Raw genomic sequence first — 14963 nt, forward strand, 5'->3', positions numbered from 1 at the left:
CATTGCTGGTGCCCTACAAAGGGCTGTACATAGTTATAAACCTAAGCTGTTCAGTGATTAACCCCTTCACTATCACTACAGTATAGTTAAATCATTCATTTGCTTGATTGATGTCATAAATGTGACATTAAGGCCCGGTTCACATTAGCGGCCGCCGTCCGGAATCGCCGTGCCGGAGCCGGACCGCATGCAGAACGGACGGAACGGACGCACGGCATAGCAATGAAAGCCTATGCGTCCGTTCACATGCGTCCGTTTCGTCCGGACCGGATCCGGACCGGATCCGGACCCTGGCATAAGACCCAACATGCGCTATTTTTTGGTCCGGCTCCTCCGGCAGCCGTATCCGGAGCGGAGCCGGACTGCACCATCCGGCCAATACAAACCAATGAGAACCGGAGAGCGCACAACACACTGGCTAAAAATCCGGATGTTCTACCCCACTTCCTATGCGTATTGAAGCGGCGATTTTGGATGGGGACACATGGGCAAGCATTTTGGAGTGGAGCAGTAGTGATTTTAAACGTGCTGGAGATGTTGGCAGTATGTCGGAGGTGGAGGTGAGTGCTAAACAGCGGAGGGCCTGATTCCACAGGTCCACCTTCTGCTGACCTCCCAGACCCCAACATTTTTATTCCTTTTCTACTATCTTTTGCCAAACGGATCCGGATCGCATCCTGATGAACACCTGATGCAAACTGACCGGATCCGGATCGGATCCGGATCAGAACCGTACGGTTCCGATCCGGATCCGGTCCAGATCCGGTCAGGTCATCCGGTCCGTTTGGCAGAGAACCGCAAGTGTGAACGGGGCCTTAGAGTGTGTGCTGCAGTGCTGCTGCAGCTGCTATGTGATTGTGTGTGTGTTGTACACACACCAGGCCAGGTGCTGCCTGCCTGCCACGAGCAAACACGTGCAAAGTGCCACGTGCAAACACATGCACAGTGCAAACACGTGCAAAGTGCAAACACGTGCAAACTGCAAAAATGTGCAAACACGTGAAAACACGTGCAAAAATGTGCAAACACGTGCAAAGTGCCACTTTGCACATGGCACTTTGAACGTGTTTGCACTTTCCACATTTTTGCACTTTGCACGTGTTTGCACTTTGCACATTTTTGCACGTGTTTGCACGTGTTTGCACATTTTTGCATGTGTTTGCGCGTGTTTGCACATTTTTGCATGTGTTTGCGTGTTTGCACATTTTTTCATGTGTTTGCGCGTGTTTGCACATTTTTGCATGTGTTTGCGCGTGTTTGCACAATTTTGCACGTGTTTGTACTTTGCACATTTTTGCACGTGTTTGCGCGTGTTTGCACATTTTTGCATGTGTTTGCGCGTGTTTGCACATTTTTGCATGTGTTTGCGCGTGTTTGCACATTTCTGCATGTGTTTGCGCGTGTTTGCACATTTTTGCATGTGTTTGCGCGTGTTTGCACAATTTTGCATGTGTTTGCACGTGTTTGCACTTTGCACATTTTTGCACGTGTTTGCGCGTGTTTGCACATTTTTGCATGTGTTTGCGCGTGTTTGCACATTTTGCATGTGTTTGCGCGTGTTTGCACATTTTTGCATGTGTTTGCGCGTGTTTGCACTTTGCACATTTTTGCACGTGTTTGCGCGTGTTTGCACATTTTTGCATGTGTTTGCGCGTGTTTGCACATTTTTGCATGTGTTTGCGCGTGTTTGCACATTTTTGCATGTGTTTGCGCGTGTTTGCACAATTTTGCATGTGTTTGCACGTGTTTGCACTTTGCACATTTTTGCACGTGTTTGCGCGTGTTTGCACAATTTTGCATGTGTTTGCACGTGTTTGCACTTTGCACATTTTTGCACGTGTTTGCACGTGTTTGCACATGTTGGCACTTGGCACTTTGCACATGGCACATGGCACTTTGCCCTTGGCACTTTGCATTTGGCACTTGGCCCTTTGCACTTGACACTTGGCCCTTTGAACTTGGCCCTTTGCACTTGACACTTGGCCCTTTGCACTTGGCCCTTTGCACTTGACACTTGGCCCTTTGAACTTGGCCCTTTGCATTTGGCACTTTGCACTTGGCCCTTTGCACTTGACACTTGGCACTTTGCACTTGGCCCTTTGCACTTGACACTTGGCCCTTTGCACTTGGCCCTTTGCACTTGACACTTGGCCCTTTGAACTTGACCCTTTGCATTTGGCACTTTGAACTTGGCCCTTTGCACTTGACACTTGACCCTTTGCACTTGGCATTAGGCACTTGGCCCTTTGCATTTGGCACTTTGCACTTGGCCCTTTGACAGCCTTTTTTTGTGGGGGGGGGGGGGATTTTAAGTCCCCACATCATCAATTAGTGTTCCCCTTTGAAAAAGAATGATGCTACATGCCTAATTGACCCTTAAAAACCTTTTTAAAGCAATTTAAAGGCCACTTCCGGTTTTCAATCCGGATATCCGAATCCGGTCGGATACTACGGTCGGATATCCGAATCGGATTCGGATCGGAAAATTTTAAATTCGGATATCCGACCCGGATCGGATAGCGGGGTATCCGGATCCGAATCGGATTCGGATTTTGAAAAGGGGTATCCGAGCAGCACTGATGCTGGCCACAAAAGTAATGGAAAAGATGTTTCAAGGGTTCTAACACCTGGAGGGGGGCATGGCGGAGTGGGATACACGCCAAAAGTCCATGGGAAAAATTCAGATTTGACGCACATCAGCGTTTAACCACTTCAGGATTCGGCGTACGCTTAACTACATCCCTGAATCCTGAATGGAAACGGCCGCTCGTTCGATTTGAAGAGCCCCCCCCGCAAGCGCAAACAGCCGGTGGGGAAAAAAGGGGGGTAGTCTGATCGCCCTGGCTGCTATCTGATCGGTGCTGCGGGCTGGAGAGTCCACGCAGCACCGATCAGGCAAACCACCCCCTGGCACAGAAGTGGTTAAAAAAGGCATAAATCACATTGCATGCTAAATTGGAGGCCTAAAGTGCTTTAAAACATCTTGCATGTGTATACATCAATCAGGTAGTGTAATTAGTGTACTGCTTCACACTGACACACCAAACTCACTGTGTAACGCACCGCAAACAGCTGTTTGCCTAGTGACGGCCATGCTGGACTGGTGCGCACCATGGCCAGAGTGCAGGCGATAGCGGTTTTCAAGCCCATATGGTCACCGGGCTGAGGTAGCTCAATGACAGAACAACAGTGACTGTCCAGCTGTTCGAATTTGGTCTGTCCACAATGAAGCAACAACCTTATTATCTTGGGTGTGCCCCCCTCCCCCCTTTCCCGAGACACTCATATAGCCGGCGGTCATTGCTTCATTGTGATACGCAAGCCCCTTCAACGCGGCAAGGTAACAATCACGAAGGGGAATTGACACATGTACATACCTTTTGTTTTGTTGTTGCAGCAGCAGTGCAGCCAGAATAATTAGGCAGGCATGTACACGCACCAGAAAATCATTATAGCGGCCGCTGCTGCCTGTTAGCAGTGGCCTTAAACATTCAGGAATCCGCCTGGAGTCCTGGACCCTGTTGGTGGTGGCGGAGAAGGCAGTCAAGCGGCCTGCGGGCAGAGATGCTGTGTGGGGAGCGACTTAGTCTTGGGGCAGGCAGTCACACGGCGTGCAGGCAGAGATGCTGTGTGTGAGGACTGACTTAGTCTTTCGGGCAGGCCTGACTGTACTTTGCAGACCACGTGGTCAGATGGACCCTTGACCCAACACTGTGTGCCAGAGATGACACCACTTGCCTTTCAACATCACGGTACAGTTTGGGTATCGCCTCTTTTGAGAAATAATTGCAGCCTGGTATCTTCCACTGCGGTGTGTGGCTTTGCTTTTGTTTGCTGCTTTTCCTCAGGTGGTCATCCCATTGCAGTTTGTGCTTTGTCATCATGTACCTTCGTAAGTAAGTAGTCCCTACGCGGGTCTTGGTATTTCCACGGCTCAATTTTTGGTGGCAGAAAGTACAGATGGCGTTGCTCTCATCTGAGGCAGACACACAAACAAATTTTGACACCACTGAGCCCTGGGGTGTTCGACCTCCCCCATCTATGCCTAACACTAACCTCCCACCATCTATATCAAACACTAACCTACCCCTACCTAACACTAACCTACCTACATCTAACACTAACCTACCTATACCTAACACTAACCTACCTACATCTAACACTAACCTACCCCTACCTATACCTAACACTAACCTACCTACATCTAACACTAACCTCCCCCTACTTATGCCAAATGAGCTCCCACCATCTATGCCTAACATTAACCCACTGTAATGAATAGCAGAGATGCCGCCGCGCGGTCTGGTGGCGGGGCGGCTGTCTCCGCGTTCAGACCAGCGGTTTCCGCACAGTAACATGTGTCTGGTTTGTCTGGGCCTTCTAGTGCACACAAATGGAGAGCTACGCACGCGCGCCAGAAGACAGGACCTTTATGCCAGCAGGAGAGGTATCAGCTGATCAGGACGATCAGCTGATCCCAGCGGAACTCCTGAGTGGCTGGGGGCGGCGCTGCGGAGCGCTGTAGTATATATAGATCTTGCTTGTCCGTTGCTGGTTGTCTGCCGTTGCGAATACTTACGTGTGAGCACTCAGACCTCAGTCAGATCCTACAGTGTGTTAGAACCAGTTGGAACTGGGAATTCACACTTAGCCAGATTCCGCTCTTGATGTTTACTTTGTCATCACTGTGTTATAGTTTAGATCAGTTCCAGGGTGTTGAGACCAAGGACCTCACACCCAAGCATAGGATTACTGTGTTATTACTGTGTTATACTTTAGACCAGTTCCAGGGTGTTGAGACCAAGGACCTCACACCCAAGCTTAGGATACTGTGTTATACTTTAGACTAGTTCCCGGGTGTCGAGACCAAGGACCTCACACCTCAGACTAGGATTGTACTTGATATCTGTTATGACCTCTGGCTCTGTTGACCTTTCTCTGTCTTTCTGATTCGGTACCTCTGCCTATCTGTCTACCAGTTGCCAACCTTGCCTGTACCCGGTTACCGAATCAGCCTTCTGTCTCTGTACCTTATCTGCTCGTGTGTTGCCGATCTGGCCTGTCTGACCCTTCTGACTGTCACTCATCCCTCGAGTGATCAGTCTGTCTGTACTACCCGTGACACTAATCCACCAGGTGTCAGTTAGCTGCAAGGACCTCCTGCTCCTCAGAGAGTCCTTCCTGCAGTCCAGCCAGTGGCCTCTACCCCATAGGAGTCCACTGGCTGCAGTACAGTCTGATTGCCAATCCATCTGGGAATCACTGGCTGCAGTACAGTCTGATTTCCACCTACCCCATCTATGCATAACACTAACCTCTCCCCATCTTTGCCTAACACTAACATCTCCCCATGTATGCCTAACACTAACCTACCCCCATCTATGCCTAACACTAACCTCCCATCTATGTCTAACACTAACCTCCCATCTATGTCTAACCCTAACCTCCCATCTATGACTAACACTAACCTCCCCATCTATACCTAACCCTAACCTACCCCTACCTACACCTAACACTAACCTACCATCTATTCCTAACACTAACCTCCCCCCATCTATGCCTAACACTAACCTACCCCTACCTACACCTAACACTAACCTCCCATCTATTCCTAACACTAACCTCCCCCCATCTATGCCTAACCCTAACCTACCCCTACCTACGCCTAACACTAACCTCCCATCTATTCCTAACACTAACCTCCCCCCATCTATGCCTAACCCTAACCTACCCCTACCTACGCCTAACACTAACCTTCCATCTATTCCTAACACTAACCTCCCCCCATCTATGCCTAACACTAACCTACCCCTACCTACGCCTAACACTAAACCCCTACCATCTTTGCCTAAGGGTGCATACACACATCCAATTTTAATTGACCGATCACTGGCACAATCTGTCCATAATATTCAAAATCTGTTGGCCCTCATACTACCTGGAAGTATTAAAATTGAACAAAACTGTATACCTTAACCCATTCAGGTTCCGTGGTTTTCACGAGAGAAATGTTCACCTCCCATTCATTAGCCTATAACTTTATCACTACTTATCACAATGAACTGATCTATATCTTGTTTTTTCCGCCACCAATTAGGCTTTCTTTGGGGGGTACATTTTGCTAAGAGCCACTTTACTGTAAACACATTTTAACAGGAAGAATAAGAAAAAAATGGAAAAATTCATTATTTCTCAGTTTTCAGCCATTATAGTTTTACAATAATACATGCCTCCATAATTAAAACTCACGTATTGTATATGCCCATATGTCCCGGTTATTACACCGTTAAAATTATGTCCCTATCACAATGTATGGCGACAATATTTTATTTGGAAATAAAGGTGCATTTTTTCCATTTTGCATCCATCACTATTAACAAGTTTAAAATAAAAAAAATATAGAAATATTTCATCTTTACATTGATATTTAAAAAGTTTAGACCCTTAGGTAAATATTTACATTTTTTTTTTATTGTAATGGTTTTTTTTATTTATAGTAAACATTTTATTTGGGTAGTTTTGGGAGGGTGGGGGGTAAACAATAGATTTATAATGTAAATGTGTGTTGATTTTAATTCATTTTTATTTTCAGGTGTAGTATTACTTTTTGGCCACAAGATGGCGGCCATGAGTTTGTTTACATGACGTCACTCTAAGCGTAACATACGCTTAGAGTGGCGCATCAGGAAGTGAATGGCCAGAAAAGGCGCAGCTTCCGAGAGAAGCTGTCGCTTTTTCAGCGGGGGAGAGGAATCAGTGATCGGACTTCATAGTCCGATACATTGATTCCCTGACTACCGAATCCGCGGCCGGGAGTGCGCGTGCATGTGCGCGATCGGCCGCAGGGGCGCGCGGTAGCGCACATGGTTTCTGGACGTAGTTTCTACGTCCAGAAACCAAAATAGGTTAAGGTGACCATACACAATCTCACTAAATGGATTGATTTTTTTAATCAAAATTGTGAAGAAAAATATAAAACATTTTTTAAAATTGTTATTTTTCACACAAAAAATGTCCATAAGTGTATGGAATAATGATTTGATAAATTGCTTCCTTTAGATTGTAAGCTCGTCAGGGCAGAGCTCTCTCACCCTTTTGTGTCTTGGATTTTGTTGTTCATTTCATAGCTTGCACTCTGTGTTGTACATTTTATTCATCATGTTACATCTGTCATTGTAACCACCAGTTCTGCAGATTGTACCAGTGACCATATTTGATATATATCATTGTCTGTGTCATTATGGGTAACAGGAAAAAAGGGCGCAGGCAGCTAGTGGACAAAAAGGGCGCCGCCATTCACTCCCATAGTAAATATCGTTTAATGGGCGGCGAGCAGGAAAAAAGGGCGCCGGAGATTAATAACGTTTTATAAATGGCGCCCGGAGATTTTTAATGTTTTATAACTGTGCTTGTGATGATTTACGTTTAGAAAATGCACCCGTGACGAATAACGTTTATAAAAATACTAAACATATTTATCCTATTTAACTAAAACATTATTTAAAATGTTATCCCTTACTGTTTGTAAAACATTATTATTCACAAAATAAAGCGATCAGTACGTAACGGAAATTGCAATATATTTTTTACAGTCACTATTTGTAAAACATTATTATCCACATAATAAAGCAAACACTAAGGGGGGTGGTTAGGGTTAGGCACCACCAGGAGGGTCTTAGATTTAGGCACCACCAGGGAGGTCTTAGGTTTAGGCACCACCAGGAGGGTCTTAGGTTTAGGCACCACCAGGGGGTCTTAGGTTTAGGCACCACCAGGGGGTCTTAGGGTTAGGCACCACCAGGGGGGTCTTAGGTTTAGGCACCACCAGGGGAGTCTTAGGGTTAGGCACCACCAGGGGAGTCTTAGGTTTAGGCACCACCAGGGGGGGTCTTAGATTTAGGCACCACCAGGGAGGTCTTAGGTTTAGGCACCACCAGGAGGGTCTTAGGTTTAGGCACCACCAGGGGGTCTTAGGTTTAGGCACCACCAGGGGGTCTTAGGTTTAGGCACCACCAGGGGTCTTAGGTTTAGGCACCACCAGGGGAGTCTAATGGCCCATACTCACGAGGGACTTTTGTCGCCTCAACACGCGGCGCGCGCGTGTTGCGGCGACAGGTCACCCGTGAGTATGGGCCGTCGCACGCGCGCGCACCCCGAACTGTCGCCCGCCGCTCTTGTCGCCATGCGATTGAAAGTTTCAATCGCATGGCAACAGTCGCCGCCGCACCTCCGCCGCAACTGTCGCTAGTCCGCGTGAGTACGCGGACTAGCGACAGCAACCTCCATAGAGGTGAATGAAGCTTCCGGCGGGGGGAGGAGGAACGTCGGCGACAGCTTCCGTCTCGCCGCTGGTCCCTCTTCCGCGTGTGTACGCGGAGGGACCTGGAGAGAAGCTGTCGCCGGCCTGTCGCTAGCACGCTCACGTGTGCTGGCGACAGGCCACTTCTGCAGCCCGTGAGTACGGGCCATTAGGGTTAGGCACCACCAGGGGGGTCTTAGGGTTAGGCACCACCAGGGGGGTCTAGGGGTTAGGGATAGGTACAGGGAGGGTTTTGTGTGAGAGTAGGGTTAGGTATAGTTTTAGTAAAAAAATTGTAATACTTACTAATGTTTTGCAACACTTATTACGAACGTAGTTATATTTATATCATCGTTATAAATAATATTTTCAGATTTTATTATAAGAAGAAACGATAAATGAAGGTTATTCACAATAATATACAATTATAACGATTAAACATATATTATCATTTTTTTTAAGAAACGTAATTATAAGTTTCACTTTTGAAACAGGGAACATTAACGTTTTCACAATTGGCGATTTCATACACATTATTTAATGATTTATACATTTATAAAACATTATTTGTAAACGAAATACAGTACAATATTTTATCGTTTACAACCCGCGCCCTTTTTTCCCGACGCCCTTTTTTAACGTACGCGTCATTATGTACCCCTTGTTTGTTTTCCTACTTTGCACAGCGCCACAGAATATGTTGGCGCTTTATAAAATAATAATAATAATAATTTTGTTGGTAAAACAAAAAACAAAAACAAAAAAATTGTTAATGGATGAGATTTTGGGAAAAAATGCAACTTCACTTGGGTCTCATTAAGCTAAAATATATCTTTGGAATGTGTATTGATATATGGTACAGCTTTGTATGCATATAATTCAGTTACTGCTAGAAAGAGGAAAAGTTTGTTAGAATGTTACAGGGAAAGAGCTAGTCTGCCCCCTAGTGTCTCCATTTGTTATCACCCAATGATCTGAAAGGGATTATTGTGCTATTGTCTACAATGTAAAGAGACCTGGAGCTACATCATTGATCAACTAAAGGGGCCCATACACTGTCGATTCCAGCCATCGATCAATCAATCGATTATATGGAATCGATCGATCAGAAATCGATTCTCTCAAATCTAGTACATGGAGGTGGTAAAATTGGACAGTGATTGGCCAATCATAACTGAAAGTGTGTGCCGAGCTTTCATAAATGAATTATGGTGCTGTTACATGAATGACTATAGGAGTAACAGAATGGTAATGTTTTCACTGTTTCTGAAGTACAGCAAGACTTATGATTAGATCTATCAATCCTGCTAAGAACATTAAAGGAAGCCATGCATCTAGTGATGATGGGCAGAGTCGAACAAGAGACAAATCTCTCTCTACTGGAATCTGATTAGAGAGAGATCTGTCAGCCGCCCATACACCAGTGCAGGCCGATTTCCAAACAATTCAGGAATGGGCATGGGCGTAGCTAGATATCACTGGGCCTCCCTGCAAAACTTTGGAGGACCCCTCCCCCTTGCTTTCTGCACAGGTAAACTGAGAACCAATGTTATACAGTTGGCTAGTGCACACCTGAATGCATTTTCCCCATGCCGAAAAAACAGACACCAGTGAGGCACTGCAGGCATTTTCTCTATCGATTACATTAGCTTCTGTGATAAAAGGTGCATATTTTGCCACATACAGACACATGGCGTGCAGAAAACACATACAAAAAACCGACACATGTGTGTGCTCCCAGCCTCAGCTTATTACACTCACTCTGTCCATCTCTGATGGAGCAGGACTGGCTCTGCAGACTCCTTCAGCATCACTACAGTACACAGCAAATAGGGAGGGGCATGGCACTGTACACAAGAGCCTGCTGCACACTGAATAGGGACCGTCTACAAATCTTTGTTTGCAAAACGTTGTACGATTCCTTATCAGTGGCTGAGCAGATGCAGCCATTATGCTCTGAGCAGATGCAGCCATGTGCTCTCAGCACACAATTGTGCTGAGAGCACATGGTTTTTTCTCTCCGTGCCCTTAGTTGTCAGTCTCTCAGGACAGCAAAAAGAAACTGCTCTCCTCAAGAAGCCCTCTGTGGCTTCTGGGCCCCCCTGTGGCTGCATTTGCAGGGTCAATGGTACGCCCCTGATAATCAGCCTTGTGACACGGCATCTGACCGCCTTGCTGACCCGCCGCTTTCTCCCTAATGTTAATTGCCCACCCAGCTCCCCCGATGCTCATTGCAAGCTACACATTATCTGTCCGCGGCCCGCGCTTGCTCCAGGCCTCCTCCGCTGTCCATACACACGCGCCCCACCTGGTTGCCTAGTAAGGAGCTGTGTTTGGCGTCTGACGTCACACACAGGCACCCACACGGCATGCATGTATGGACAGCGGAAGAAGTCCAGAGCAAGCAGATGCCGTGGACAGATAATGTATAGCTTGCACTGGGCACCAGGGGGTACAGTTTACATTAGGGGGGGCAGCACCGGGGGTTTCATTGCTTTTGTCGCTCGTCCCGATATCGCTTGCTGCCACCGCGGCGCACCTAATTGAGCAAGTTACCCTACATCTTGCAGCATGTCCGATCGATTAATGCAACCAATTTTTAGCTGACTTTGGTCACATTGTCGGTCGGGAATGCACTTGGCAGCACAGATTTTCATCCAATTCCAATTATAATTATCAAATCAGATGGTCGATCAGCTGCCAAGTCGGCTACATTAGCTTGTCTGATTCCTCATTCTCAGGTAAAACCCTTTCATCATTGTGCAATTATTTCATGTGCTGCCTGGGCGTATTTTCCCGTAAATGCTGTGGACACTCTTCTATTTGTCAACCAGCTTTTTGTTTGTCCCGCTGGTTTCTTTACATCTCAGTTACTGATTAAAAAAGGTTATTTGGACAAGACTCTCACTGGCCTCCAGTGTCCCTCTATAAAACCCCCTATTCTCTAAGACTTCTCATACCCCTACTGGCATCATGGGGGGAAAAGCTCTGTGTGTCATACTGCTGGGTCTCCTGGCCGGGTCCTCCTATGCACAATCGTGAGTATGGCTTGCTTCATATCAGAACATCTTGGTGCTTGAGGCAAATTTAGGATAGATTATAGCGTTTTCGGTTTGGAGAACCCTCATCCAACAGGTGAAGTTATTGGTGGGATTGGATAAAATCTGAGGAAGCAGGAAATTCGGGCGGGGCTAATGCAAAATACCAGCTTGTGGAGGCCAAAAGCAGAAATTCAAGAGCCCAATAAACAGAGGGCGCTGGGGCTGCCCAACCTACATTTTTAGTTTTGATCATTATCGGTGTGATAATGATTGCACGTGCCTCTGATGGGCGTGGCCCACAACACGCATCAGGCTCGGCAGGGTGTAGTGCGCTAGATTGCAGTCTCCATCCAGGTCTACCTTCCCCACACAGCCTCCTCCCTTATTGATAGAACATCATTTCCTTTTCACATGCTACTTTCTTCACCTCTTCTCTATGGCCTTATTCACTTCTGAAATCGCAATCGTTGATGCCAGCATTTTGCGATGTTGTGAGAGATTTTTTTTTTAGCGCCTCCCAGCGCTTACCTGAGCGCTATGATTTTTTTGTAAAGCGCTTTTCTAAGTGCTTTTGTAGAGTGATTTGTTTTTTCACGTCCTGACGCAAGTCAGGAAGTGAACTCTTTCCCCCGGAAAAGAATAAATACAATGGGCTTGATTCACAAAGCTGTGCTAACTGTTTAGCACGGACGTGCTAAACAGTTAGCACGTGAAGTGCCGTTCGCGGACTTTTGCGCGCTCAAAGTGCCGCGATCGCGCGATTGCGGACTTCTGCGCGCGATAACGCGGACTTTTGCACGTGATCGGCCGCCGATCACATGCAAAAGTCCGCGTTATCTCGCGCAAAAGTCCACGAACGCGCGATCGCGGCACTTTGTGCGCGCAAAAGTCTGCGAACGGCACTTCATGTGCTAACTGTTTAGCACGCCCCTGGTAAACAGTTAGCACAGCTTTGTGAATCAAGCCCAGTGTGTTTATTCTTAAAGCGCTGGGGAAATTGCTATACAAATCGTTTTTTCAAGTGTTTTGCGATTTCCCTATACCTTCCACTGAGTCAAAACGCCTCACAAATGGTACAGGCAGCACTTTGGTGAGCGAATCGTAATCGAACCTCTCAGATGTGAACAATGAACAATGTCATAGGGAATCATTGCACAAGCAATTTTAGGGCCATTTTGAAAATCGCTGGCGCTTTAAAAAGCCCCAAAACGCCCTTAGTGTGAACAAGCCCTATTTGTGGATGTCACTTCTCGATCTCACCCTTTCCCTCGCTGGGTCGGATTTTCTATTCGCACTGTGGTCAGTGTGCGATACATTCCCTCCTATATCTTTGGTGGATCTCTCTGCATAGTCAACACTTGCACTTTATACATGCGCAGTTGGTTTGCACTATTGCTGTGCTGCGCAGAGTGATATATGTATCATTGCACTTTGGTATTTCTCTCTTCATTGAACACGCATACTATTCTATGATTGTATATTCTCAAATGTTATTTATAATTATGGTTGGTGTATCATATGATTATTTATGAGATGTAATTCTATTGGGAGCAATTACTGTCCTTATTACCCATGTATCCTTGATGGTAGACAAATATATGCAATTATTGTGGTACTATACATATATTATTGCAGCCACACCCCGCCCCCTTTACTCTATTTTTTATGTTTTTTAACCCTTTTTAATACCGTCATTTTAATATATTTATTATTCTAGCACAGATATAGATGAAGGAAAAATGAAAAAAAAAAAAACATTGTTATAGATCATATTTGAAATTTCAGCTTCACCCCGTGCCCTTTTTTTCCTTGCGCCCTTATTTAACTTTCTGGGGACCGGCTGCTTAATCCCCCTTAAGGATCAGGCCATTGTACATGCAGGGGTGGGGGAGGGGCGCGTTTGGGGGGGGTCAGGCAACCGGATCCCCATTATAGATAGCTAGACATGGTGTCCCTGTGTAGCCAGGTGTTCGAGGGGTATTGCCAGCAGCCTTTACTCAGCTCCCAGGCTCCAGCGATGAGCAGCTCTAGCCCCCTCCGCTCTGGCCGGCATCCTCGCTCACACTGCCGTTAAGTTCCGGGTCACAGCTTGATGACTTCATCAAGCCAGGACCTGACATTTAAGGCAGAGCGAGCAGGGATGCCAGCCAGAGCGGAGAAGAGCGACGATCGCCGGGGGAACGTCAGGAAGGTGAGTCCCCGTCCTCTTCTTCCCCTTAGACTGCCAATAGTGATCACTACGATCAGCCAGCGATCGTATTGATCACGTGATCAGGAGCCAATCGCGATGGCTCGTGATCACTGAAGGGAGATGTCAGCTGTTATATAACAGCTTAGGCTCCCCTTTCGGGTGCACACAATTGCGCTGGAAGCGGAAATGGCAGGTGGCGTAAATCCTTTACGCTGCGTGGTCCCCAGAAGGTTAATGAATGCAAAAGCTGATGCTTCTGTAAGGAATGTCTTGTGTTGAGACAGAAGAGATCTACTGGGGTACTGAGGAAATGTCCCTGGATTGTGCTTTAGATTTCTGGATGCTGATCTTTGTAAGATGCCTACACACATCCAATCTTGATTTACCAATATTACCACTCCCATCTAAGATGAGAGCTTACCTACACAATTTGTTCAGTGTATTTAAACCCTGTGGGACCTCACACTACATGGAATTGATAAAATTGGCCAGTCAAGATTGTATGTGTATACCAAGCATGAAAAAGGATGTGGAGATGGATGACGCATTTTGTGTGTCTTAAGCCGGTCATTCACTACTCAACAAGTTATATGTCTAGATATTCTAGTTATAAACGGCTTACCTGTTCAAAAGGTGCATGCACACATCCAATTTTGATTGGCCATTGATTGGGCAATTTGACTATGTCTATGCAGATTACCCATACAATCAGTTCATATTATTAAAAATCTGTTTGCCCTCAGACTATAGCCTGGTACACACTTTCAATTGTGATTGTCCAATCACTAGCCAATATTACCACCTCCATATAGTATGAAAGCTTACCTACACAATCAGCTCATATTATTCATTATCTGTTTACCCTTGTAATACATGCAGGTGGTAAAATTGGTCAGTGATTGGCTAATCAAAATTGAAGGTTTGTACCACCCTAAAGCTAAGTACACACCTGAGATAAAAGTCTATGGGAAATGAAAGATCATAGACCAATTTTACCCCCTTCCATGTAGTATTAGAGCCATACCTACACAGTCTATTCTATGGAGCTGCACTCCCCATCAGATACAAATCTTTGCAAACTGTTTGCATAGGTTTGTCATGGAGGGTTGAAAAATGGATATTTCTAGTATTCAAAATCTGCTGGCCCTCATACTACTAGGTGGTAGAATTGGTCAGTGATTGGCCAAATGTTATTGAAAGTGTGTACTTAGCTTTACAAATATTGAATACTATGAGCAGATTGCATAGGCAAACCCTCATGCTTCATGGCAGGGGCGGACTGACCATTCGGGCACTCGGGCACGGACCGAGGGCCTGTGGTCGGGGGGGGGGGGGGGGAGGGGGGCGCCAGAGAACCCTGAGCAGGAGGAGAGGCAGCCAGTGAAAGGGAGCTGTGGGAACAGCGGGGAAGGGGGAAGTCCCCCCCTCCCCT

At 46.4% G+C, this 14963-nt stretch overlaps 1 protein-coding gene across 1 annotated transcript in view; it reads left to right on the forward strand.

Annotated features, from left to right (window-relative positions):
• Window positions 1-11237: 11237 nt before the first annotated feature.
• Window positions 11238-14963, forward strand: part of LOC137562606 (A.superbus venom factor 1-like) — a 335432-nt gene continuing 331706 nt past the window's right edge. The window contains exon 1 of the mRNA XM_068274110.1: window positions 11238-11337. Within this exon, the coding sequence (XP_068130211.1) occupies window positions 11273-11337 (65 nt within the window). The 5' untranslated portion in view covers window positions 11238-11272. The remainder of the gene's footprint in view (window positions 11338-14963) is intronic.

This window comes from Hyperolius riggenbachi, chromosome 3 (assembly GCF_040937935.1).
Source record: "Hyperolius riggenbachi isolate aHypRig1 chromosome 3, aHypRig1.pri, whole genome shotgun sequence".
In the NCBI taxonomy this organism is placed as follows: Eukaryota; Metazoa; Chordata; class Amphibia; order Anura; family Hyperoliidae; genus Hyperolius; species Hyperolius riggenbachi.